At 50.3% G+C, this 27,715-nt stretch overlaps 1 protein-coding gene across 2 annotated transcripts; it reads right to left on the bottom strand.

The window, feature by feature from the left end:
- Positions 1-46: 46 nt before the first annotated feature.
- Positions 47-27,694, bottom strand: EMC1 (ER membrane protein complex subunit 1). Of its 2 annotated transcripts, none has more exons than XM_060626246.3 (23): positions 27,558-27,694; positions 24,347-24,471; positions 23,691-23,756; positions 23,351-23,444; positions 22,368-22,496; positions 20,422-20,548; positions 19,727-19,876; positions 19,243-19,410; positions 18,838-18,909; positions 18,432-18,491; positions 17,661-17,783; positions 16,797-16,893; positions 16,339-16,461; positions 14,508-14,707; positions 14,195-14,344; positions 13,387-13,548; positions 12,937-13,056; positions 7,959-8,096; positions 4,608-4,781; positions 3,816-4,026; positions 2,840-2,924; positions 1,609-1,738; positions 47-1,453 (listed from the first exon to the last, which is right to left on the bottom strand). In XM_060626246.3, the coding sequence occupies exons 1-23, from the start codon at positions 27,656-27,658 to the stop codon at positions 1,274-1,276; spliced, it is 2,985 nt and encodes a 994-aa protein (XP_060482229.2). In that variant the 5' UTR covers positions 27,659-27,694; the 3' UTR covers positions 47-1,273. The 2 variants fall into 2 exon arrangements, with proteins under 2 accessions (XP_060482229.2, XP_060482230.2); XM_060626247.3 differs by having other exon boundaries at positions 16,339-16,458.
- Between the last annotated feature and the right edge of the window lie 21 nt (positions 27,695-27,715).

Here is a 27,715-nt window from a genome sequence, read left to right as displayed (position 1 = left end):
AGAAGTAGCCTCCAAGTCCCACACCACAAAAAAGGACTGACATTCGTGCCGTTCACCATTCACTTTATTCAGACACCCAAGCATACCGCTCTGCCCGCAAGGCTACAGATGGTCTCCTCTGCACATGTCATTTCCACAGTAAAGAAAAACTCCATCGTTCCCAGATCCGTGAACAAAGGAAACTCTTAGGACTTCTTCCATTCGTAGCAGAGACAACAGCCCAACCAATCAGCAATGCTTCATCCACAAAATGCCCATTTCCTTCCCCTACCCCCACTCTCCCCTCTTTTAAAGCTGCAAAGGTTACAACAGTAACATTTAAAATCTACTCACTTTAGGAGAAACACGGTGAGGCACTCATTAATTTATATCTAAAAGTAAAAATAAATAATGAGGTTCTTGAACAGGACAACTTCCTCTAGGTCAGAAGAGGACTACAGCCTGGGGGTGAAACGAGAGGTTAGCAGGTACCACGAAATGGTAGATTGTCTCCTCCTTGAAAATCTCTTGCAGGTTGACACAATTCAGTAGGATTAAAAAAGGCCTCAGCTTGCACACAACTTAGGTGAAAAGCACGGACCCAACAAACCAGGACACTATTTCGCACTCGACTTTGATGAACTGAATCAAGGACAGGGTGGCCCACCCTGATGAATGACAGCCTCCAAACAAGGGGCTCAGTTAAAGTGAGTTTTGACACCATATATAGATTCCTCAACTCTTTGGAGAAAGTCCATGAGAAGCTGGATCAGTCTTTAAGCCTCAACTAAGCCTGGATCTTCTTTCTCGACGTAAAACAGCAAAAGCACCTGCGAGGTGGAGTTATCAGTAAGAGTGCCCTCTGGACTTTGAAGCATGAGGCCGGGAAGCAGAAAGATCTCTGGACAGGTCTGGGAAACACAAGAGGCAAACCACAATCAAGTTAGGCAGGCCTCACAAAAGAGAAAAATCTGTTGGGGGTCTTCGAAACAACAACATTCACGAGTGGGCAAAAAAAGGAAACAGGGCGATAGCCTTCAGACGTTGAGGGCAAGTCCGTCGAGATGCTTTGAGATTCTCGGCTGAGACAACGTGTGAGTTCAGCCTCCGTGCGCCACCAACACCGCAGCAGACGTGTCCCGGAAGGAGTCTCCACAAGAGTCCCTCTTCTTCCCCACGACTCCGCTGACACGAACACCCAACACACATCCTCCCCTGGCCTGTCACACTCCAGCTTCCTGTCTGACCCTCTCAGCCCTCGGCTCTCTGTTCTCTGGCAGTGGGTCTTGGGTCTTTACCGCCAGGCCCGATTCAGGAGTTTCACTTGTGCCAGTCTCTTAGTGATCATGGTGGCAAACACCAGGCCAAAGAGGACACTGCTGATTAGCACGTAGTCATAGTCGTCCTTCAGGACGTCAAACTGCTTGGATGGGTAGACTCGAGTTTGGTAAATGTCCAAGCCGTAGGCCACAACCTAGAAGGCAAAAGGAGCGAGAAATACGTAAGAAAGGTGGCCAGCGGTCCACCATGACCTCAAACTCTGGTAAGAAAAGATATGGAATCCTCAGCTGTCTTCTGGGGTGAACCGAAAAGCAGCGATCACACACAGCGGCTGTGGGCTCTACTCACCAAACAAGTGGACTCCAGGCCTGAGGGAGCCGTGTAAATCCCTCGCATTCGAGAAACCGTCTGGTTGTAGTTAATGAATCGCTCTGCGTGTATCTGCACGTCTGGAGAGTACGGGATTAGGTTCTCCTCTCTGCAAAACATCAGCCAGGACTGGCATTCAAAACTCCTGCAAGGGGATCTCTTGGCTGCCCTTTTTGAGTCCCAGGAGGTTTCCAGGCCACATATCTAGCCTCAAATCTTCCTTCAACATCTACTTGCATCACGTAGTTAAAAATTTAGCAGCTGAATGTCAGCAAGGGCTACAAGAAAGAAACCTGTGTGGAGAGTAAGATCTGGATTCCTACCTCGTTCTAAATCTAAGAAAACAACAGAATGCAACTTCACCCTAGAGGAGGAAAGTCAGGGCCACTCTAAAACTCACCCACGGAGCCACACTAGGCCAATTCCTGCTCTTTGCTCCACAGCGACTCGGTCCGTGCTCCTTGGAAAACCCTAGGATCCTCCCACGTGTCTCCCCAGCTTCAGCCGCCCCTCTCTCCAAACCAACACCCCCTTTCCCCCTGTTCCCCTTTTCCTGCTCCCTCTTCCCCACACCCCTAAGTGAAGAGGATTCGGGACAGAGGTGGAGAAATATGCAGAGATGATGGCGGTCAACCCAAAAAATGACTACTAACAATGCCAAGCTTTTGACTTCCCCACATAACCCAGCCCCCATGGCCTCCCTGAGCTCACTTCCTAGTGTCCCCCCATCCCTGCTAGCTGCTGCGGCCACTGTGGCCTCTTCCCTGCCTCTGGCTCACCAGCCATGATCTCAGGGCACAGGCACTGGCTGTCCCCTGCCTGGAAGTCTTCCCTTACATCCACAGGCTGGCTTCTGACCTCCTCCGAGGCTTCACTCCACAGTCACCTTTCCAGAGCGGCTTTCCCAGGCCACCCTCTCAAATTTCACCCCCAGGTACCCCTCCCCAACCCTTCATAGCCCCAGTCCCTTTTTGATTTTCTCTCCGTAGCATTTACAAGTACCTAACACAACATCATTTCTCTTGCTTATCTCATTTAACCTCCTCCACCAGAATGTTAAGCTCCATGAGGGCAGAGAGTTTTGTTGGATTTGTTCACGGCTATGACCCCAGCCCCAAGCACAGCAGAACGGCAGACAGCAGGCCAAGGACCAGGTCGATAGGTCACATTCTCAGGGTCAGAGCCTTCAGCACCACCTGCAAGGTCTCACCTGCTTTGTTCTGTTGGGATCTCAGGACGGCGGGGATCCAGCAAGGCCTTAGGAAGGGAAAGAATTGCTCCGGAAGGTAGCCCAACTACACAGAAACAAGTCAACAGAAGTAAATGTTCACACAGTGATCCAATCCCAAATCGGGGCTAGTCACAAAAATGTCATTATCACAGAAATTTAAGATAGTTTCAAACCAAAAATTGGGTCACTGAAGTGCCCTTAAGTGGCCAAAAACAGTAATTCAAGAATACACATGGGTCTGAATGAAGGTTCCCACTTTTGAAGATACTGGTTTCTTCACACATCATCCTGAGACCTCAGGAAATCAAGTTCTAGAATCAAGAAATGGGTATGATGAGAGAGAAGAGCGCAGAAGGCCACTTGATCTCTTCAGCCCTCTCCTTTCCCTCCAGTGACAGCCGCCCCAACAAAGCGGGCGTCCCCGCCACTGGCCGAACACCAGAACACCAGGTGTGTGCGTGTCGCTGCAGGCCACAGGAGAGCCTGCTGGTTACAGGATGGAGGGACCAAATCTGGGAAACCCACAGATTTGAGAATAAACTAGTGATCCAAGTGCCTGTCGGAGCTGAGAGTCCCTGACGTCTCTAGTAAAATCCAGCAGACCAAGCAGCCTGCTAAGCTGTCACTAAGTCCCGCACCCAGACACAGAAGGAGACCCTAACCCCTGTGGGTTTCCGCAGTATCAGCACAGACATGACATCAGGGCTCAATTTGCTGGGTGAGGTGAAAATGCCTGACAGAGAAGTGACGTGGCTCATCAGAAATGAGTCGTGCCGTCTCTTACAGGTGACAAAGCCAGACTAAGGAACTTTCTCGGCTGAAACAAAGCCCTCCTCAGTAACCTCCCCTACGGTGGTCAAACAGGGTGTGCCAGTGTCGCGTCTCCAACCGTGTCCTTCAGTGTGACGCCCTACGGAAACCCCGCCACCCCGGACACCCTCCCCTGGTCACTCACTGAGCAGGTGCCGGCTGGTGATGCCCCGCTCGGTGATGGTGGCTTCCATGGCACTGATGGAGGAGGGGAAGATGTAGGACTGCTGGAGGACCTGGGGCAGCTGGGGACGGTCCAGGGAGCTGAAGGCGGTGGCGTTGTACTGCTCGGTGCCCTCGTAGAGCTCCAGCGCGGTAAACTCGTTACGCCGGGCCTTGGTGTTCCAGTACTGGTACTGCAGAGAGAAGAGAGGGCAGCTTGGGACGCGGCTGCTGGCTCGGCGGGAAAGGGGAACTTCCACAGGAAGCCAGCTTTCCGACGAGCTACACGTCCAGGGAGGAAAGAAACCACCCAGCACCCCACTTTTCTTCCTTGCTGCCAAGTTTACTAACTTTCAGGGTAGTTTTATCTAGTTTTATCCAAAGTGCACCATAAGACAAAAGGGGTTTTCAAGATACTCAGAAAGCAGAACAGCAAGTTAGCGTTTGAGCGCTTATTACGTGGCAGGCGTCGTCCCAACCTAGGCCACAGGACACTCTGCTCTCTCTACTTCACAAATGATGCAACACACTGGCTCAAATAACTAGTTCAAGGCTATACAGTCAGGAAAAGGCAGGGCTGGCATCAGCCCCAGGTGGTCTAATTTCTGAGCCTGTCTCAATTGCCATCCAGGGGTTTGGATCCTACAAAAACACAAAGCAGCCACTGGTTGCAACAAGAGGCGATGAAAGGATTCGAGACACGGGGAGACCAGCCACGCGCTCTTGACTGTGTCACGTCCCTGGTAGTGACACCTGTAGATCTGCCCCTCCTTACCACCACCCAGTTCTCGGAGTGCACAATGTGGACGGGGCCCTTGGCTTTCCTCTGCACGGAGGAGTGGATGATGCGCCCGGTGACACCATCAACGAGGAAGATGCCGATGAAGGTGCGCTCGTGGTGTATGTCTGTGCTCTCCGTCACCACGGCCAGCAGGTTGGGGTTCAGGCTCTGGGGAGAAGGAGAGAAGAGGTCCTTCAGAACCACGATGGCGAATCACGAGCTCCACTCTGCTGTGAGCCCTGGGCAGTGCGGGAGACCTGGAGCCTGCCAGCCTGGAGGAGAAACCAGACCTCCTGGTCAGAAGAGCTTCCTATTGGAGTTCGTCTTCCCTGCACTGGATCAGAGTCCCTGGGTGCCGCGTGCCACACCGGGTGCTTGGCCTACATCGCCTCACTGAATCCCATAAACCTGCGGTGGAGCTGTGGCTCTCCACATTTGGTAGGCGAGGAAAGGCTCAAGGTAGTCAGTTACTCAACCTGCTCACGTCACAGACACACCAAATGGTTAACTCAAGATACAGGTCTGCCCACTCACGGACCTAAGTCATCATTGCAGCGACGCTGTTTCTCTCCACCACTGCCCTCCCTACCACTAAGCCAATGGCCGAGTCTGCTCTGGTCTTCCCTGACCTGCTGGTACAACGTGACACAGGGCGGTCACCCCTTCTGGAAACACCTTCTCCGCCTAGTGTCCGTGACACGTGCCCCCCTGCTTCTCCTCCACCCCACGGACCCCTCCTTCTCAGTCTATTCTGCGGAGTCCTCATCTCTTCGGGCTCCTAGACCTCGTCTATGCTCGCTCTCATGGTCACATCACCCACAGGAGCTGGCAATGGCCAAGGCTGCGTATCTATGTCAGACTCTCCCCGAATTCCAGGCTTTGACAGGCTGCCATCTCAGTATCTCTTCCTAAATGTCCCATCTCACACCTGACACGCCCCAAAGGGAACTCCTGTCCTGCCCCTGCCTAAAGCCTGCTCCCCATGGGCCTCCCCCTGCGTCAGGGTCTAAGACCGGAGACCTCCAAGCCATCCTGGACCCCTTCTCTCTCTCCAGCACAGACCCAAGCATCCCATCCATCAGCATATCTCACTGGCTCTACCTAAAGACACACCTGGAATCTGGTCCCTCCTCACACCCCACCGACCCTGGTCAAGCCGCCACCACATCCCTGGGGTTACTACAACAGCCTACGCGGTCTGCCTGCTCTCTCCCTCGGCCCTCTGGTCTCAACACAGCAGGCTGAGCGAGCCCTTCATCTTGGTCGTTTACGTCACATTTGTGTTCCCAACTCCCCACTGGCATTCCATCTCACGTGGCCTAAAGGCCAGAGTGGCAGCTGTGGTATGCCCCGCCACCTGCCGCCCTCCGACCTCAGCAGCCTGGACTTTCCTCACTTACCCCATTCCAATCACACCATCCTTGCCATTTCTGGAACACTCCAGGCCCACTCTGGCCTTCCTGTCTAGAAGGTTCTTCCCCTGCTATCACACACTGTCCCTTCCTCCTTCCGTCCAAGTTTCACTTAGGTGTCACCATCTCAGTGAGGCCCTCCTAACATTCCTATTTTAAATTGCACCCCCTTCCAATCCCAGCTCCCCATTCCTTCTTCTCAGTTTCACATTTTTCTGTAATCAACCTCTAATTTGCTGTAAACTTATCTATTTATTTTCATTATTGGCCTCTCCAGAATATATAACAGCCTCAATTTTGTCTATTCTGTTCACTAACGTATCCCAGAATCTAAAAAAGTACGTGGCATCCTCATAGCACTCAAAAAAAAATGAAAGAAAGAAAGAAAGAAAGAAAGAAAGAAAGAGAGAGAGAGAAAGAAAGAAAGAAAGAAAGAAAGAAAAAAGAAAGAAGAAAGAAAGAAAGAAAGAAAGAAAGAAAGAAAGAAAGAAAGAAAGAAAAAGAAAGAAAGAAAAAAGTACAGCTTCCCCTCTGTGGTATTCCTTCTAAACCCCAACCAAAGTCTAACCGTGAGAAAAACATCAAACAAAAACTGCCTACAAAACACCTGCCCAGTACTCTTCAAATCCACCAAGATCATGAGAAACAAAGAGAGACTGAAAAACGGAACAGAGTGGAGGAGACTAGAGAAACAGGACCACTATGTGGAGCATGGGGTCTGGGGCTGGGGCCTGCGGCAGAGAGGGACCTCAGCGAAAAACCTGGTGAAGCCCGAAGAAAGTCTGGAGTTTAGTTAACAGTCTTGCACCAATGCCGGTTTCTGAGTTCAGACAGATGTACCACAGTCTCCCAGGAGAAACCAGGTAAGGGGTGAATAACCAAATTCGATGCATGGTCTTTGCAGCTTCCCTGTAAATCTAACATTAGGCCAAAACAAAAGGCTTATTGAAAAAAGACTAAACAATGTGTGTGATGAATATGAATCTATTCTTTTTTTTTCAATCTACTCTACTTTTTCAACACAGAAAAACACAAGTACTCTAGTAAATTTCACCTCATAAAGGTAAATCACATAGTGAATGTATTTTTCTCTAGTACAAGTCAAACGTACTTTAGAATTTGTTATTTTGGTTGTTCTGAATAAGTCAAACTGACTGCAGTCACGTGGAAGGCACCCATCAATAAAGATTTCAGATCAATGGCTCCAATAGCATTAATTACACAGCAGTACACTAACCACGGTCTGTGTTATTGTCAATCTTCAAGACAATCCTGTGACGTAGGTGCTCTTATCTCCGGTATATTCTTGAAAACAGACCTTCGGGGAGCCTACCCAAATTACCCAGGACAGAAGTTAGCCTGCGGCAGAGCTAAGTCTGTACGTGGACAGCCCAGCAGGCCTGCACTCTGCGGCACGGCCTCACGCCTGGGGAAAGCAGCCTGCTCGTCAAGGCTCCTGGGTCGCGCTACCCCGTTCTATCCCATCTCCTCCTCCAACTCAACCCCCCACTCTGCAGAGGGTGTAACCAATGACCACTACTACAAGGACTGCATTCTCTCCCCGAGGTGCTGCAGCCCACTGGCCACCTCTCCGTCTCCCTCCCTTCCCCACTAACTAGTGTCGGACCACAGAGGTGGGGTTTCTAATGGATCAGCTAAGGCTCAACCCCAGAAAGTTCTATCAACGCTACCACTAGTAACAACAGCTAACCTCTAGTGGGTAGCGGCCACGCACCAGGCACTATGCTACACGTGAGCATTCATGTGATCACACAACAACCCTAGGAACAGGGTATGTTATACTCGTTTTACAGACAATAAATTAAGGCTCAAAGGAATGAAATGACTCACTCAAGGTCAAGTATCTGCCAAATCCTAGAGCCAGAATCCAAGCCACTGCCCCTCTACTTGACACCAGACTGCTGAACCGTACCTTATAGAGCACACTGCGGTCCCCCATCACGCGGCCCTGGGAATGAACGTGCTCGCTGCTGCGCTTCCCCTTCACCTTGACGATGCGCTGTACTTCTGGGGGAATAGTCAGCTCCCAGCTTAGCTCAGTGGTAAGATCCTAGGGCCAGGGCAAGAGAACCAGCACTTATAAACTGGAGAGCACTTAAAAAAAGAAAAAAAAGAGGGGCGCCTGGGTGGCTCGGTCGGTTAAGCATCCGACTTCGGCTCAGGTCCATGAGTTGGAGCCCCGCGTTGGGCTCTGTGCTGACAGCTCAGAGCCTGGAGCCTGTTTCAGATTCTGTGTCTCCCTCTCTCTCTGCTCCTCCCCTGTTCATGCTGTCTCTCTCTGTCTCAAAAATAAATAAACGTTAAAAAAAAATTAAAAAAATAAATAAATAAACTGGAGAGCACACTTAGACCCACAAGAGCTGTAGCCAGATACGTCCCATACTCCTCTATTTGGGGCCTCTGTGCTGGAAGAAATGGAGATCAGAGCTCCTAAGAAAACAGTAATAAGGATCTAGTTTGTGCAGGAGTTTTGGAACTCTCGGTTTGGTTCAGAAAGATACTAAAGCTAGTAAGAAAGGAGAGGAATATTCCATGGTATCTCACTGTTTGAGTAAGAAATATCCAAAGAAAGTTTACCACTTTATTACTGAAGGTGAAGATTCCTAGGGGTGCCTAAGTGGCTCAGTTGGTTAAGCGTCTGACTTTGGCTCAGGCCATCATCGTACTCTTCATAGTTGGAGCTCCACTTTGGGCTCTGTGCTGACAGATCAGAGCCTGGAGCCCACTTCGGATTCCATGTCTTCCTCTCTCTCTGCCCCTCCCCTGCTTGCTCATGCGTGCATGCTCTCTCTCAAAATTAAGTAACATTAAAAAAAAAAAAAAAAAAAAGATTCCTGTATCTGAGGCCAGCAGTAAATTACTAAGCTGGCAGGGACCCTGAAACATTACAGGAAATATTTTTTGGTTTTTTTTGGTTTTTGGTGTGTGTGTGTGTGTGTGTGTGTGTGTGTGTGTGTGTACACAGTTTGGTTTTTTTTTTAATTTACATCCAAATTAGTTAGAGTATAGTCCAACAATGATTTCAGGAGTAGATTCCTTAGTGACACTTACCCCTTTAGCCCATCCCCCCCCCACAACCCCTCCAGGAACCCTCAGTTTGTTCTCCATATTTGAGTCTCTTCTGTTTTGTCCCCCTCCCTGTTTTTATATTATTTTTGTTTCCCTTCCCTTATGTTCATCTGTTTTGTCTCTTAAAGTCCTCATGTAAGTGAAGTCACATGATTTTTGTCTCTCTCTAATTTCACTTAGCATAATGCTCTCCAGTTCCATCCACGTAGTTGCAAATGGCAAGATTTCATTCTTTTTGATTGCCGAGTAATACTCCATTGTATACAGATACCACATCTTCTTTATCCATTCATCCATCGGTGGACATTCGGGCTCTTTCCATACTTTGGCTATTGTTGATAGTGCTGCTATAAACATGGGGGAGCATGTGTCCCTTCAAAACAGCACACCTGTATCCCGTGGATAAATGCCTAGTAGTGCAATTGCTGGGTCGTAGGGTAGTTCTATTTTTAGTTTTTTGAGGAACCTCCATACTGTTTTCCAGAGTGGCTGCACCAACTTGCATTCCCACCAACAATGCAAAAGAGATCCTCTTTCTCCGCGTCCTTGCCAACATCTGTTGTTGCCTGAGTTGTTAATGTTAGCCATTCTGACAGGTGTAAAAGCATATCTCATGGTGGTTTTGATTTGTATTTCCCTGATGATGAGTGATGTTGAGCATTTTTTCATGTGTCGATTGGCCATCTGGATGTCTTCTTTGGAGAAGTGTCTATTCATGTCTTTTGCCCATTTCTTCACTGGATTATTTTTGGGTGTTGAGTTTGCTATGTTCTTTATAGATTTTGGATACTAACCCTTTATCTGATATGTCATTTGCAAATATATTCTCCCATTCTGTGGTTGCCTTTTAGCTTTGCTGATTGTTTCCTTCGCTGTGCAGAAGCTTTTTATTTTGATGAGGTCCCAGTAGTTCATTTTTGCTTTTGTCTCCCTTGCCTCCGGAGACGTGTTGAATAAGAAGTTGCTGCGGCCAAGATCAAAGAGGTTTCTGCCTGCTTTCTCCTCAAGGATTTTGATGGCTTCCTGTCTTACATTGAGGTCTTTCATCCATTTTGAGTTTATTTTTGTGTATGGTGTAAGAAAGTGGTCCAAGTTCATTCTTCTGTATGTTGCTGTCCAGTTTTCCCAGCACCACTTGCTGAAGAGACAGTCTTTATTCCATTGGCTCTTTTTTCCTGTTTTGTCAAAGACTAGTTGGCTATACATTTGTGGGTCCATTTCTGGGTTCTCTATTCTGTTCCATTGATCTGAGTGTCTGTTCTAGTGCCAGTACCATACTGTCTTGATGATTACAGCTTTGTAGTATAGCTTGAAGTCTGGGATTGTGATGCCTCCTGCTTTGGTTTTCTTTTTCAAGATTGCTTTGGCTATTGGGGGTCTTTTCTGGTTCCATACAAGGAAATGTTCTTTATAGTCAATGAAAACCAATACATATAGCTTTATAGTTAAATACATTTTTTTTAACTATTTACTTGAGAAAGAGAGAATGAACAGGGGAGGGGGAGAGAGAGAGAGGGAAAGAGAGAATTCCAAGCAGGCTCCGTGCTGTCAGCACAGACCCAGACACGGGGCTTGAACCCACAAACCGTGAGATCATGACCTGACCCAAAATCAAGAGTCGGATGCTTAAAAAACTGACTGAACCACCCAGGCAGCTAAATACATTAGTATACATCCATACTGCATATATGTGGAGCCTTGGGGAGGGGGGGGGGGGGCAGGGAGAGAGACTAGAAAGGAACACAAGAAGGGCACCTGGGTGGCTCAGTTAGTTAAGCGTCCGACTTTGGTTCAGGTCATGATCTCGCAGTCTGTGAGTTCGAGCCCCGCGTCAGACTCTGTGCTGATAGCTCAGAGCCTGGACCCTGCTTCAGATTCTGTGTCTCCCTCTCTTTCTCTGCCCCTCCCCAGCTCATGCTCGCTCTCTCTCTCTCTCTCTCTCAAAAATAAATAAACATTTAAAAAAAAAGAAAGGGACACAAGAGCCCCCCAGGGTCCCGGTGCCATATGCTGCTTCCCGATCTGAGGGCCATGTACACAACCGCGTTCCTCTTGTGAACGAGCGAGCCGTAACCTCATGGTTCTGCATTTTCTCAATACTGTACGTTGACAAACAATGGATTTAACAAAATAATGAGGTAGAAAACATACTAAATAAAAGGAACAAACTTCACAAATTCCACTTAAGTAAGAAAACCTGAATATGAACCCCACACATTCTGTGGTCCATACCACCGTGACTCCAGTATTTACAAATGCACAGAAAGGACAAGGGAGGATACACGGCCAACTACTGACACGCACGCCATCTGCAGAGGTCTGCTCATGTTCTGTGTGCTTCTGGATCAATATTTACAACATGCGTAACTTAAATTTTTTTTTTTGAAATAAAATTTGTATTAAGAGCAAATCAAGCTGCATCGCCACCGGCTCCTGTGAAGCCATTTGAATGCACGAAAACCTCCCCAGGGAGTAAGGTCACCAGTACGCTCACCTGGAGGTCAACGACCCAAGACTGCAGTTGGCTTATTTCCCACGTAAGCTTAGTGTCCTTTGTCCTCCTTTGGCTACTGTTTACTCCCATATGTCCTTAGGACTCCACTGATCATGACACCCATGAGTTTGCTCCCCTCTACCACAAAGAACCATCTGTTTCAAGGTCCCCTTTTTATCAACTTGAAGGGACAATTTTTTTTCACCCACAAGACGAAAGAAGATGTTTTCCAGGGAGACCGTTCCCGTGCTGTTTCTGTAAAGATCAGCTGCTACAAAACGTCAGGAAAGGACACTTTTTTTTTTCTTTAACATTTTTAGGACAACAGCAGCTAAAACTTAGATGGCATTTATCATGTGCCGGACATTACTTCATGTGATTTACACCTTCATGTGATTTACAACCTTATGGGGTTGTAATCATCTTATTTATGCAATCATCTTATTTCACAGATGAGAAAACAGAGGGTTGGAGAAGTCATAAGCCCGAGGTTACAAAGTTAACAAGTGATAGAGCTTGGCTTCACTCAGACAGCCAGATCCAAGCCCTTAAGCTCTACACGGTATTGCCTCTCAAAAGACCCTGCAGGACAGGATGGAGGGCCTCTGGTGAGTCCACAAATCCCTTCTGTCCACAGCCCTACTAACGAGGCCAAAGTCAGCCCCTTGTGAACCTCAGAGCTGGACCCCAGAGCCAGTGTCTAGACTGTTTGCTAGTGCGGGGCTCAAGTATGTCAGCATTAGAACAAATCAATCTCATATCTAAAAATAAAACTCAAAGCACACATTCCATCAGGAGTGGGTCAATAACATCATCCTCATACAGAAAGTACGACTCATTACTCAACCCGGGTTCCCACCTCCCACCCGCTCAAGGATGGACAACATCCCTTCTCTCTGCTATAGAAAAAGAACATGGAATAAAAACTCCCCAGGGGAGGAGCACTTGGGTGGCTCAGTCGGTTAAGCGTCCGACTTTGGCCCAGGTCATGATCTTGTGGTACAGGAGTTCACGTCCCAGAGACTGCCTGGGATTCTCTCTGCCCCTCCCCCACTTTCTCTCTCGCTCTCAAAATAAACTTAAAAATTAAAAAAAAACCTCCACGAGGGCAGACTTCATGTATCGGGCACCCCTCTTTCCACAGCACCTAGACCCTCGTCTGCCACATAGCAGCTGCTCAGTATGAAAATGACCGCGAATCAGACATCGGGATTATGCTGATACGTCTACAACAGAATGCATATGCTATGATCCACTTCTTGGCGGAACATCCGAGGGACACCCTTACTCCTCCCCAAAAGGTCCTGCCACGAGGCGCCTTCCCTACCTTTCGAAGTCGATATCCACATAGCCGTCCCTGTTCTGCATCCACCAAATAGAAGAAGATGGAAGGGGCGAGCTCATGGAGCTGTCGCAAGACATTCCGAGTGGCTGGGAACGCCGTGACCTTGAAAACCCCAGACAGCCCAAGAAAGGAATTAAAGGAAAAGGACTCTCCATACAGTTTCTCAAGACTCATTACTGTTCGCCTCCAAAAAGAGCCTTAAGAATAACATAGCAAATCTTAAAAGAGTTGAAGTCCACTGACCCGACGTGGGGCGTAAGTCTACTTTTGCTGAGAGCCCGAGTTTTCTCAGGTGCAGGAAGAGCCATCGGGTGGCTCAGAGACGCCCCTCAAGCCCACACACGTGCTGGCTGCTTTGACCAGCTCTGACCACACACCTCCCCCCACATCTGACCCTCCTGGATGCCCTCCGGCCACTCGAAAGTCTCGCACCTTGTACTCATCATCGATCAACAGCAGCACCTTGGCGTAGTCTTGATCCATGATGGGGAGAAGCAAAGACTGCAAGATGGGGCGTTTCAGCACCGGGGGGGCCACCTGACTCCACTTCCCGAAAATGGGATTGAAGACATACAGCGAGCTCATTCCCGTCTCCTGAAATGGTCAAGCAAACAGTCAGACTCCACCAACCGGAAAAGAAGGCAAACGCTAAGGGTACATCTGGAGAGCTGGGACCTCAGCTCAGCTGTGACAGCCTCCCCAGTGCCCTCTGGGTGGATTCCCTCTGTGCAAAATCAAGTCCTGCCTCAGCGGGAACGGTCCTTGAGGCTAGCGTGTCAGAAGGGAAACAGGTAAACTGCCTGTGGCTGCAAAGTTAACCAAGCACCGGACATGCTGAGGAACAAACAAAACGGTCAGGCACCGACCGATTCGGCAGTGTCTACCAAACCGCCTTTCTAAGGACATAGAGTGAATCCACAAAAATCCAGCTAATTCTGGGAGCTAAAGAGAGAAACAGCTTGTGTCCTGCTCTCCCTCGTCTAAAGAGAAACCGGTGGCCTGTGTCCCTGGGAACGAGGAGAGCTGGCTCGTTCCAGGTCTGGTGACGTCACACCTCCTCCAGAGCCAACCGACCCCCCATCGGTCCAGGATGCTCCCACCACTCAGGCAAACAGCTGCCTAACCCCTGAACACCCGTCCCTAGCTATCCCAGCATTCCAAAGGCCCCGGAGAAATTCGGCTTGCAAAACACTGAAAAGCCACACCTACTTTGGCTCAAATCCGAGGAGGACAGCCTCACCTTGTCCTTTACCAGAAGGGTGCACTGCGGGGGGTGGGGGAAATGGGCGGTAGTTCTCTGGACCATCAGTTTAAAGGAGGAGTCTGGCTTGACGTTGGGGAGATACTGTTTCCACAGGATGGTGCCAGAGCTGCTCTCAATGCCAAAAAGCTGCAAGATAAACAAATAACTGGCTCGCTACTAGAGAGACAAGCCGAAGAACCGACCCTATCCTGGGAGACTAGAGCTGGCCCTGTCCCCTACCAGAGGCTTTCTGCTTCCCACTCGCGGAGCCTCAGAAGGTTTGGGTACCCGGGGCTTCAAACGCCCTCACCTTGCCTGAGGCCGTCACCATCACCATCATCTTCTGGAGGTTAAATTCGTCTCTGGCTAGGGTGTCAATGTTGACCTCATTCTTAATCTGGCTTCGGGGCTTCCGAGCGTCGTAGAACATCTTCCAGAGGTGGGAGGTCCATGCCTGCAGCAGGATGAGCTGCGACGAGAGGCGTTTCAGGAACATTCCCAGCAAGCCGTCTGGTGTCAAGGAAAAGGTAACACAACTGAGGCTCCCTCCTCATCGGACTAGGTGTTGCCAGCAAGGGGCTTCTCTTGGCGAGGGGTCTCTCCTGCTCCTGTGGGGCATTCAAGTCATCACACGCCAGGCTGCAAGTCTAACGGGCAGTCCTTTGTCTGAAGCTGCCCATCTCACGCTCAGGTACAGCCATGCAGGAACTTCCAAAACCTGCTTTCCTGGCTCACAGTACTCCACCTCCTGGAATCTTGGGAGAGGAGACTAACTAGGAGGTCAGGGGTCAGCCACGCAGGCTGTAGCCATGCTGGCATGTCTCCGCCACGGCCCGCATCCAGAATGGCCAGAGGAAAGCTTCTGGGTGCCGCGACAAAGCCACAAGAGGGGAGAGTATCGGGTTGCAGGACTCAGAGGCAGGTGCACTGTGGACAGGTACTCCCATTACCCACTGCTTCGTTCCCACCCCGTCAGCTATTTAACCTATTCCCGACAGACCAAGTGATGACTGACCCCCAGAGCTATCACTCACTCCACCCCACCCCGTGACTGAGGATGCCACCCTCGAGTCTCCTCTGGAGGGTCAACGTGGCCATCGGAGCCAGCCAGTGTGAATAAACAGCACGGTCTCTGGTGTCGCCTGAATTAAAATCCCAGCTCTACTACTTATTAGCTGGGTGACCCCTGTACATAACCTCTGACCTCTGGTTCCTCATCTGTAAAACCACCTGTCGTCTGCTGGGCTATTGGGAAGATTAGACCACAGGATATACACACAGGACTTCACACCATGCGGGGTCCACGGCGAGCGTTCACTGAAAAGTAGTGCCTTTGCATATCCTACTTTGCAGCAACCTCAGCTCAAGGAAGAGGAGAGCCAACGGGACAAGTCACAGCCCCAGCGGTCCATGCACACACGGTAGGCACCTCATCGATGCCGGCCAGGACAAACAAAGAACCAACCAAAAGCTAGCCACGCGAGCAGGGAACGAGCAACAGGGCAGCAGGAAGCAGATTTTACCTTGAATTGCTGGATCCGGGCAGCAGAAATGAATAGTAAAGTCAAATTAATCCTCAGCTCAAGAAAATCCACAATGCCTACCGGGGTGCCCGGCCCAGAGGAGGCCGAGGAAACACCAGCTGCGGAGTGAGGTGAGGGGAGGAAGGGAGAGGCGGGAGGCAGGACTGACCAGAGGGGAGTGAACCAAGTCCAGCCTGCGGCTTGGGACTGGCCGGCGTCAGAGGGCACCGCCAGTCACCACGACAACCGCACCCGCCCAGTCACACCTCTCCAGAAAGATGTGGCTGGGGTTTGGGGATGCCTGACACGGTGCCTGGAGAACCGAGGTACCGAGGCAACAGTAGCTATCATTCTACTGAGCCAAGCTTCCTTTCCCTCAGGATCTCGCCACAGAGGGATGCACAAGAGACTTCTTCAGAAAGAAGAACGGTGACCTAAATCCCATGGCCACAAACGCCCCAGAAACTGGTCACAGAGCTAGGTCCACACAGACTGGCAAAACGACTGCGCCCAGGAAGCCGGGGAGGCCACGAGCCAGCGTCTCTTGTGGTCTAACTGCCAAACCCATTCCCGGGGCGGCCCCTCCAGCAGCCCTGCTGTCCCGGCCTCCGTGCCTACCCGCCTTCTTGCCAAATTCGCCTTCCAGCTCAGCCTGCGCGCCAGTCAGGGGCAGATCCACCGTCTCCAGGCACACCACCTCCGCCAGCGACTCCTCCCGGCCCCACAGCACCACCTTCCCTGCTACAGAAACCCCGGTTACAAAAGCCAAGCCCGCCTCCCCCATCGCCTGAACGCACTCTTCTCCGTGGCTCAGGGATTCCAGCAGCTCCTGCGGGAGACAGAGAAGCAGCGGGGGAGGGGGGGATTCAGCAGCTCAAGTAAGGGGAGTTCCATACCCCACCCTAGCATGCTAAGGGATTACTCAAAAGCAGGTGACATATGGCTCTAAAAAACATTCAGGCTACACTCCGCTGGAATCTTTGCCAGCAGCCGGTCCACAGACCCCAAAATAGAGTCTGACTAGAAATCTGGGCAGGCCTGAAGAAAAAGAAGAGGGCCGAAGGAGGTCTGCTCACCCAGCTGCTGCAGAAACAGCACCAGGTGGTCCTCCGTCTGCACCAGGGCCCGGTAGCCCACGGAGTCATCCTTCTTCAAGAACACCTGGATGTAGAGCTGTGGGCAGAGTGAGAACCAGGCAGTCGGCGAGCATCCGCACGCCTCTGAGCACCAGACCCCCAAGGCCGAGGCATAGGGAGCGGTTAGAGGCCCGGCTCACGGTGTTATTCGCTGTGTAAACGATACGGCTACCACTCAGACCCCCCACGAGGTAACGTGAACTCATCGGAGCCGGCGCAGGGGTGCTAGGCTGCAGCTCGGACCTCCCCAAGGAGGAACCTGCGTGCTTCCCGGGCGCCGCGTCATTCCTCGTGCTCCAATCCCCCGCAAAGCGAGCAGAAGGCTCAGATCAGACGTTCCATTTTGGAGACGAAGAAGCCACGGCCCCAGACAGGCTGAAGAACACCCTGAACGTGCAGAGTGGCAATGCGGGGCGACAACCGCCAAGTGCAAGCTGTGGCACCGGTGACCCCTTACTAGCTCCGTGACTCTGGGTGGCATCCTGAATCTCACCAGGCCCAGTTTCACTGGTAAAATGAGGGTAGTAGAGCCACTTCACAAGGCTGGTGACAGGCGGGGTCCAGTCGATTAGTGCGTTTATGAAAAGCTCAGCACAGCGCCTGGCACGCTCACCGCTTGGCATAAATGACACCCGCCTCTGCTGTGATTCACAGGGACTTGCAACAGGTCGGCTGCTCAGGAAGAACTAGAACCCGTGTCCGGAGAGCCCTAATCCAGGGCCCCAGGCTGCGAGCTGGCCCTGAGGAAGCGAGGCTCACGGTGAGAGGCTCACAGGACAGAGCAAGACCAAGGCCCCAACTCACCCGCTCTGGCCGAGTGCCATTCTGTTCCAGGCTGAAGGTGATGGTGGTGTCCAGCAGCCGCCGACCCGTTTCCACTAAGTAGAGATTGATGGTGTAGGTCTGGTTGAAGCACGCCAGTGAGTCCTGTGGGTACAGACGGCACGGGTTAACTCGAGAGATCCCCCAAAGCAAAGCCCCACAGAGGACGTCCAAGAATTGGGGTGAACCACCGTAGAGGGGGACCAGGCCAAAAGAGGAAATACACGCAAAGGAAAACAAAAGCAAAAAAGAAAGCTTAATCCTGAGACGGAAGTAAGGTACCTGAGTCAACAAACAGAACTACGACTGCCGTACTTGTTGCAGAAGGAAGTCGGTGCGGCGCAGCAGACTTCCCAGAGGTAGGGCCACAGAGCTCTCCAGAGGAGCTTCGGGGACGGGGGACGCAGCAACAAGCGTGCCACCCAGGGTCCCACACTCTGCCCCGATGCAGATGCACAGACTACCACTTGGCAATACCAGCCAGGACCACAGAAGAGACAGGGAAATTGAGCGCCAGGGGCAAAAGTGCTTAAGAACACATTCTAGGGTCTCTCCTTCCAAATTCCCAACTAAAGAGGATCCAGAGAAACCGGATTTCATTTACAGAACGTGGCGAACCCCATGTGAGGCTGAGGGCTCCGGGAGACCCGCTCCAAGCCTCAGCTGCTCCCAGCTTCCCTGGAGGGCCGCCCCTGTCTCTAGGTCTGGCACGATGCCAGATGCCCAATGCTAGTACTCAATGCCACACTGTACCTGAGGACTAGACTTCTCCGAAAAACTCCCCAGTGACCCATCTTCAGAACTGCTAGGTTTCTGCAGGGGAGAAGAGAAGGACAGAAGGAGAAAATTTAGCCAAAGGGTCATTCCCCAGTCACCAAAATGAAGCTCTCCCTTCTGTGTCGTCTCAGCCCCTGGAGAAGACAAACCTCACTCCTGACTCCTGCCCAGAGAGCCTGTGCAGCCCTTAGCAGCCCCAGGGGAAAAGTGAGGGTGTAATATTAGGGTTCATTGCCGGGGACAAGGGGGTATGCAGAAAGTTCTGTAGAACCAGCGAAAACTTATTTCTCAACGGCTTCCTGCCCCCTGCATTCCAACCGCCCCGACTTTTGGCTCTCAGGGCTCCTGGTAGATATGAGGAGATGCTACTCTCAATACTCACCACTTCACTCCGACAGGTCATGACCGCAGCCACCGTCTTCTCCCCAGTGGTGGCAAAGCTCACTAGGGCAGCCTGGGAATAAAGCAAAGTGCCACCTCCTAAATGGGGCCTGTACCAGCCAGTGGCCTTACAGAGGAGCACCTCTACAGGGAGGTCCCCTAGGCCTTGAGGCTAAAAGTGCTCCTGACTTTGGAGCACAGCAGCCAGGGCACATGAGAACAGACGAAGGCCCCAGGTGCGTCCATAGCTGCACATAAGCCTTTCCCCGTACCTCCAACACAGGCACAGGCCAGTCATAAATCTCATGCTGTTATTAGTATCTACACGGAAGCTCGAATTAACACCCCCACCCTGCTGCAGACTCAGAGGCTAGATTCGCCTGAATCCTATGCTGCCTGCGGTTACCTGTGGGAAGTTCTTGAGCAGACTCAGGACCCCGTGACGATAGTGCAGCAGAGCATAGTGACTCGGAGACAACTGCAGGAAGAACTGGGCCCGAGAAGGATCCACCGGGTTGGGCTGCGTGGGCAGGACCCGGGGCTGGAACCCACTTGCAAATTCCAAGTCAAGAGACTGAAAGGCAAGAAGAAAGAGGATTAGGGCTAAACGCAGGCAAGTCACTGATCCACTGATCCATCCCAGGCCTGCTTCCCCTGCCCCACTTTGCCAGTGAAAGTAACTAGGCCATGGCATGTGGCTCCGGAAGCTCCCATTCAGGTTCCCCAAAGAGAGGAGTGGCCCATTTCCCCTCACACCAGGTCAGCCAGAAGCCTGACCTTTTCCCAGCAACTGCCAAGGCTCAGGAAGGAAGCAGCATCACCAAGAGAAAGACTTTTCTAAGCGGCAAAGCCAAGGCCTTGGGCCAGAGGGCCGCAGCACTACCTCTCACCTGCAGTGGGATCTGTCTCAACTCCCACTCCGTCTCCAGGGCCAAGGTCTGGAGGGACCGTGAGCTCGGATCAGGACACACCAGCACAGCCTCATCCACCACACCACAGGCTCCGGTGAGACTCTGAAGCCAGGGGGTTGAAACCCTGACCTACAGGAAAGATAGCCTAGTGAGAGGTTCGTGAGAATTTTTACATTTCCCTCTCGGCTCATCAGCAATGTCACCACCAATCTCACGGGGGGCTAAGCTCAAAGGTTCTTCACGGCTGGCTCTAAAGGACTTCTTCCCATCCCTCCCAACCTCTCAAGAGCTCCAAAGTTGGAGAAAATCAGGATTTTGTTTCTGGTCACTGGAAAAACATACCCAGTCGTCTTTAAGACCTGATACTTCAGGTAAGCATTTCTCCACTATATTTATCAAATGTGGTTTCCTCGCTATCTCACGGTATCATCTTCTAAGAAACTCACAGGCAATGAAAGCAACCTATGTAATTTTCAGCCGCCCCAGTAGAGCACCGTGTGCAAATGTGAGGGCTTTAAACAAGCACTGGATGAGAGGAAAAGAGTCCCAAGTGACCAGAATCAGGGACCACGAATGGCTTCCGGCCAAGTTCTCTGGTCCTGGATGCAAAGAAGGGCTCCATCTATTCCCCTCCACAATCCACAAGGCTCTTCAAGCCGATGCCTTGACCATACCTGCTGAACAATCTCTCCATCTTCCACGTTAAACTTGACAATGTTCACGTGGCTGAAGGGAACGACTCCGAGGGCCCACACCACCCCAGAACCGTAGGAATACATCATCTGGTAATGGATGCTGTCACTAAGAGACAGAAGAAAAAAGGCAAGGAGCAACAGCTTCAGCTGTGGGACAGGCCCATCTCAGGGGTCCTCTAAAATCAGTCAGGTCCTGGGGCACCTGGGTGGCTCAGTCGGTTAAGTGCCCGACTTGGACTTGCCCGACCTGGTTTGTGAGTTCGAGCCCCACAATGGGCTCCGTGCTGACAGCTCAGGGCCTGGAGCCTACTTCAGATTCTGTGTCTCCCTCTCTTTCTGCCCCTTCCCCACTCACACTCTGTATCTCTCTCTCTCAAAAATAAACGTTCTTAAAAAATAAAATAAAATAAAATAAAATAAAATAAAATCAGTCAAGTCCTTAGCCAGAAGTCACAAACTAGCAGTCCCCAAGTAGGTTTTGTTTGGCTCACAGTTTTGTTTTGTTTGTTTGTTTGTTTTTTAAATAGTCGTCAATATTTAGAACTGAGACTTTACAGGGGCGCCTGGGTGGCTCAGTCAGTTAAGCGTCTGACTTCGGTTCAGGTCACAATCTTGCCATTCCAAGTTCGAGCCCCACATGGGGTTCTGTGCTGACAGCTCAGAGCCTAGAGCCTGCTTCGGACTCTGTGTCTCCCTCTCTCTCTTCCCCTCCCCCGTTTGCACTCTGTCTCTCTCAAACAGGAATAAACCATAAAAAAAAAAAAAAAAAAAAAAGGAACTGAGACTTTACATGTAAAAATCAGATTTCTAGCTCTTCTTAAAAGTAGGAATGGCACCCCCAGGCATTCCTATAGGGCGCCAATCTGCTGGGTAAGGCTGCCCCCTGGAGGCCAGCCAGGCACACTGCAGCTGCCGGCAAGCCCCATTGGGCCTCCTTTGCTCCAGGATGCCATGCACTTGGCCACATAGGAACTTGAGTTTTACACTCTGAAAATGGCCACAGGTCTAAGCCAATCTTTTCCTTTCCTCCCTGCCTCCTAATCTCTCCCAGCTTTCCACATCTAGGACTTCTGGAAACCATCTCAAACCTCACCCAGCTCCTACCCTGGCCTCTTCTTCAGTTGTTCTGATTCATAACATGAATGAAAGGCTGAGTCCAACTGAAGACACACTTGGGTGGCTCAGTTGATTAGGAGACTGACTCCTGATTTCAGTTCAGGTCATGATCTCACAGTTCATGGGTTCAAGCCCCGTGTCGGGCTCTGTACTGACAACATGGAGCCTGCTTGGGATTCTCAGTCTCTCTCTCTGCCCCTCTCCTGATCACGCTCTCTCTCAAAAATAAGTAAACATTAAAAAAGAAAGAAAGAGGGGCGCCTGGGTGGCTCATTCGGTTGAGCGTCCGACTTCGGCTCAGGTCATGATCTCACGGTCTGTGGGTTCGAGCCCCGCGTCGGGCTCTGTGCTGACAGCTCAGAGCCTAGAGCCCACTTGGGATTCTGTGTTTCCCTCTCTCTCTGCCCCTCCCCCGCTCATGCTCTGTCTCTCTCTGTCAAAAATAAATAAACATTTAAAAAAAAATTAAAAAAAAAAAAAAGAAAGAAAGAGAGAGAGAGAAAGGCTTAGTCTGACTTGAACCAGAAGTCAAAAAGCCCAGAGTGTTATGACCAGGAGCAAGTGAGCCACTCCCTTTGCCGGACTGCCTCTAGTGCCCAGTTTGAGAATTTTCTCCTCACTGCAAAGGAAACGCCAGAGGTAGCAAGGCCTTGGAGCGCAGGCCTACATCTAGTGAGCCCAACACCATCCATGTGATGCCAATATAAGGTGAGCCTGAGCCAGAACAAACGCTTCAACCCTCAAGGAGACACAGGGGCTTGTGGAGAGCAGGCCGAGGCAGTCATCACCGGCTGGGAAGGTGGCCTTACCTTTCTGGGAGATGCTCCACCCACTTTAGGTGCCCACTGGAGAGATGATGCAGGGCAAGAGTGGTCTTCTTCAGGACCGCGATGTACCTCACTGATGCCTGCAGGCCTACCAGCCCGAGCGCCTGGAAACTGAGCACAGGTACAGGGGTGAGCACGGCCTGGCACCTCCGGGGCCTCGGACTAGAGGAGACGATCTGGAACACTACCACTGCAGCTTGGTAGGTGAGAAAGCAGGCCTTGGAGCCAAACGCATCAGAATCCCAATACTGGCTCTGCCTGTGCTTGGCTGACTTGAGGAGCTGCATTTCCAACCACTCGGCTGTTCTGCTCCCCTGAGACCCCAGGAACCTCCTAAGGGTTGCTCCCCCCACCCCGCCCCCAGGACTGCACAGCAAGCAGGTGATCCCTCTACCGTGGCAACCTTCACACACAGTACTGCCACTGAAGGCTACGTGCTTGCCTCCCCCAGCCAACAGTGCGTTTCTTGATCTCACATTCACACGTGTGTTCCCACTGTCTGGAGGGCTTGCCAAGTGTTTGCCAAATACATTACCACCAGAAGAGGTATAGGCTACTGCAAACGACCCTGTAACGGAAACAACCCCAGCAAAGGTGTAACAGTAGCCCAAGTTGCTCTCGCAACGTAAAATTAAAACACTGGGAGGTTTACATGACATTCTTATACCTAGGACATCACAGAGTTCTCAAGTCACGGTAAGATGAGGACCACCATTCGAGGGCAAGGATACACTCTGCACCTAGCACAGAAATCTGCGCCTACGGGGGTTCAATAAACACTGGCAGAGTAACCACATGTTCCATGACCTCAACTCATCAAGACACTGGGTGTTTGATGTTCTTTGGCTCTTCGGTGGTCCGTGAGGAAAAAAGCCAAAAGACCCGGAATTGCTGTCCATGCAGACCTGTGTTCCAGCAAAGCCTCACGCCAAGCCTAGGTGAAATACAGCTTCTTTGCCCTCTACCTGCCACTGTCCAAGGTAATCTCCCAATTCAGGCCCCCAATGTTAGTCTCCCAGGAACGCATGATCCGGCCTCCATTGGACACAGTGATTGCATCTGGAAGAGAAAAGACCACGGTGAAGTCATCTCCCCAACTGGCCCTCTGTAGCCTCCTCCGACAGTCTGTGCGCAATGGCCGCACCTCTGACGTATGGACGCAAATGGAAGTTACTTGCGATACCTGTCCTTTCCTTTTGAAAACACCCCTTCTCCTTTCTTAGCCAACCCTGCACAAAGGAAGGAACCAAGGAATGGGGAGATGGGGCCAACACCACGAGAGAGACAAAGCAGGACTCTGCTTACCCTGTCCACAGAGCAGCATGGCGTCCACAGCCCCTTCTGCTGTGCCCTTGTCAACATGGCGCCACACTGAGAAACATGAGAGTCAGAAATTACTATAAACTATAAAAGAGAGGCATCCAAGGAGACAGGTAGGGGAGAACTGAAGAGCTCTTTGTTTGCGTAGCAGTATCCAATTTTTTTTCAAAGGAGAGAAGGATTACAGCTAACTGGCAATGGTCTCCTCCCACTCACTAGGTAAGGAGGGGAGGAAGGGTTGAGAGGAGCGACTCTTATCCCAGTCTGAAGTCTCTTCACTTGCCATACCCCCTGCCACCCTAAACGTACGATTGACAAAACAAAATCTCTGTGATCCACAAGAAAAGTAGTGATTGTAAATTGCATGTACACAATCTTAGTGCCTAAAAACATCCATGAAAGCAGCATAAGGAATTGGAGTGGCATCCAAACCTTTACTGCAGAATAAAAGAACGGGTTTTTTGAAGCAGTATCTTAAGAACTTGCAGGAGTTCTCTTACTCGCAGTAAGAGATGCATCTTTTGGCCAACCTGTCCCTAACTTGAGTTGCAGCCAGGAAGACTACCTAAGCCATAGGCCATTCTGGATTCACTATGGTCAGCCATCCCATCCCAAGCTGATGGCCTACACAGGTCACTCACAGATCTCCCCTGTCCGAGAATTTAATGCTGCAATCACATTCTTTTCTGTGGCCACAACCAACTTCTTGGATCCAGGGGAAAATTCCAAGGAGGCAAACTTGAGCTTCCCAACATACTGCTGTCTCCTGAGGAAGAGAGTACAGGGCAGTGACAGGGGTCAAAATCATCACTGCACAAAATATTTCGGGAAAAGACAACTGTGCCAATACGTGAGGTTGTCACCATCTTAGGTCCTTATCTCAGGACACAGGAGAAATGTCTGTTAACGAGATCCGACCAAAAGCAAGATTTCTGTGCAGTGTAGTCAGAAGCAAACAGAACAAGGAGAAAGAATACACTCTGGTAGATAAGAAGTGCAAGTCTTCCTTTTAAGTTCACATGTTTGTCTCAAGTGACACATCTGACCAAAACCCCCCTGGAATAAACATTAGTCCTCTCGGTCTTCGTTAATAGAGGGACTAGACGCTCCTATTACACATGAGGAAACAGAGACAAAGCCTGTTGTTCACAAGCATACAATCCAACTTGCCCTTCTATTTTCACTGAGCTCTGGAGGAAAAAAAAAAAAAATCATGCAGATTTTCCAACCAAACTCCATAGATGGGGTCAGGCTTCTGTTCTCTACAGCCTTTTTGAGCCCACTCCATGCTTGCGATCCATTTGACTCATTACTCAGACTTCCCTTGGAATAGATCCCGTAACTTTGAACACCGTTCTCTAGCATAAAGGGAATATAGTTAACTCTGCATGGCTCACTACCAAGTACACAGGAGGTGCCCACACATGGCTGTTAGGCAAGAAATACTCTCATCTCTGCAAACTAAACACACATGGCATTTGCACTAAATTTCTCTTGTGGTGTGGTTTGGTCCGGTTGTTTTTTGTTGTCGTTGTTTCGTCTTCTTTTTTAAAGAAACTGAGCGGATAGACAGACCTATGTGCCATTTGACAGTTTCTACTTGTATTTTCACATACTTAGTTCTTGCTGTATCTATTAAATGCTTTATGAAGTACATAGGATAAACGTTACTAGTTTGGTTTTACAAGTAATAAATGACTACTCTCATTTTACACATAACTGAACTAATGTCTATTGAGGTCAACTAGTTACTGTCAGATCTAGAACACAAAACTAAGAACTTCTGACTCTAATACCCAAGCTCTCTTTTAAAACATTGCTATCTTTTGGGGTGCCCGGTGGCTCAGTCAGTTAAGCGTCTGATTCTTGGTTTCGACACAGATCATGATCTCACGGTTCGTGGGTTTGAGTCCACAGCGGGCTCTGAACTGACAGCACAGATAAGCTTGCGATTCTCTCTCTCTCTCCCCCTATCTCTCTGCTCCTTCCCCGATTGCTCACTCACACTCTAGCCCTTGTTCTCTCTCACACTCTCTCGAAACAAATGAATAAACTTAAAAAAATACATTGCTATCTTTTATTTGAACTACAAAAGTAATGTCTGCTCGTTGTAGAAGATATTAAAACTATGTAAAAGTATTTTTTAATCTTAAAATGCTTGGGGCGCCTGGGTGGCTCAGTCGGTTAAGCGTCCGACTTCAGCTCAGGTCACGATCTCGCGGTCCATGAGTTCGAGCCCCGCGTCGGGCTCTGGGCTGATGGCTCAGAGCCTGGAGCCTGCTTCCAGTTCTGTGTCTCCCTCTCTCTCTGCCCCTCCCCCATTCATGCTCTGTCTCTCTCTGTCTCAAAAATAAATAAACTTAATGAAAAAAAAAATTTTAAATGCTTAAAATACCACCACTATAAACTTTTTGGTGTTTTAGGGTATTTCTTTCTGTTTATTCTTCTATTTGTAAATTGCATATACCTAGTATTTGGTAAGTTGGAATATCGCAGGCACATATATGTGAAAACGCCGTACGCATGTAATATTCACATATTACGTTGTAAGGATTTCCACATATCATTAAAAATGTGACTCGAGAGGCACCTGGGTGGCTCAGTCGGCTAAGCCTCTGACTTCAGCTCATGATCTCACAGTTCACAAGTTTCAGCCCCGCATCAGGCTCTGTGCCGACAGCTCAGAGCCTGGAGCCTGCTTCGGATTCTGTGTTTCCCTCTCTCTCCACCCCTCCCCTACTCGTACTCTGCCTCTCTCCTGCTCTCAAAAATAAATAAAAAAGCATTAAAAAAAAAAAAAAAACTTTTTAGTGTGACTCGAGTTGCCTTTGTCACACTGTCTTATGTCACATACAGATACATCTGCCCCACCAGACTGAGCTCCTTCCTAACTCTGTATCCACAGCACCTAGAACACCTGTTGGCCCATTGCAAGCACTCAACAAATACATGAATCAATGTGTCTGATACAGAAAAGACTGCACAGAAGAGGAGGTATCCAAGCTGGGTCTGAAGAATAAACTGTTCCCTGAACAGTAATGATAACAGGTAACATTCACTAATTGCATTCAATGAGCCAGGCATTGTACTAATTTAAAGGAACGATCTCACTCATCCTTACAACTACTGCAGGTAACAATGAACTACTAGTAAACCCATTTTACAGATAAACCTTGGCACAGCGCGGTTAAGTCGCTTTCCCAAAATCGCACAACCCTTAAATGGCAAAATTTAGTTTCAAATAAAAGCAAACCAATTCCAGGACCTTAAGGAAGGGGGCGAGAGTGAGTAAGCGAGTGAATGAATGAATTAATGGCACCTCCCGGCTGATGTGAGGCTTGCCGGGTCTTACTCTGAGCCCAGGGTCGAAGTTGCCTGGAAGGGAGCAGAAAGGGCACTCGGTTTAGGACCTGTCTTGACCCAAGCATCTATTCACATACCCAAGAGACGCCAATTCGCGGAAGAACGAGAGCTCACTGAGGGGCTGTCGACCCCCGACACCCAGTAGATCAGAAACCTGAGTCCCAAAAACAGGGCCTGACGGGGGAGGATGGAGCAGTGACCTCTGACCACAAAGCCAAGCATGCCTGAAGGTCAGGGCCGGCTTCACGGGCTCGCGACCTGTCACCCAGGGACTGGCTTAGAAGTGCCCCTCACGCTTGGTTTAATGCTCTGCTCTGGCCATCTCAAAACTCTTCATTTTTCAACGCGGGGTCCCACATTTTCATTTTGCACTGAGCCCGGCAAGTTATGCAGCCGATCCTGCTGCCTGTAACGGCCCTCCCTTTAGCAACCACATAGGTACTGAGAAAATAGCCACAGATTTCCCGAACAGGCCCCACACGCACGCACCAATCAAACTTGCCCACTTGGTCTTCGTAGACCGCGTCCGAAAGGACAAGCAGGGCGGCCCAGAGCCAGGGCCAAAGAGTCGCCCCTACCGCCGCCGCCATGATAGGAGCCCGGGCCGGCCCGCCGCCGGCCCGGCATGCACCGGGCCGCAGGCTCCG

This window comes from Panthera onca, chromosome C1 (genome assembly GCF_046562875.1).
Source record: "Panthera onca isolate mPanOnc1 chromosome C1, mPanOnc1 haplotype 2, whole genome shotgun sequence".
NCBI lineage: Eukaryota > Metazoa > Chordata > Mammalia > Carnivora > Felidae > Panthera > Panthera onca.
Note: the sequence above shows the minus strand (reverse complement) of the source record. Positions and strands in the feature narration are given on the sequence as shown.

Excerpts from the sequence above, each read along its gene's own strand:
- EMC1 (XM_060626246.3), bottom strand. The coding sequence starts at position 27,658 with ATGGCGGCGGCGGTAGGGGCGACTCTTTGGCCCTGGCTCTGGGCCGCC. Across the intron at positions 8,097-12,936 it reads GTGGATATCGACTTCGAAAG|GATCTTACCACTGAGCTAAG; the intron begins GTAGGGAAGGCG and ends CCCTGGCCCTAG. Across the intron at positions 2,925-3,815 it reads CACCAGCCGGCACCTGCTCA|TTGGGCTACCTTCCGGAGCA; the intron begins GTGAGTGACCAG and ends GTTTCTGTGTAG.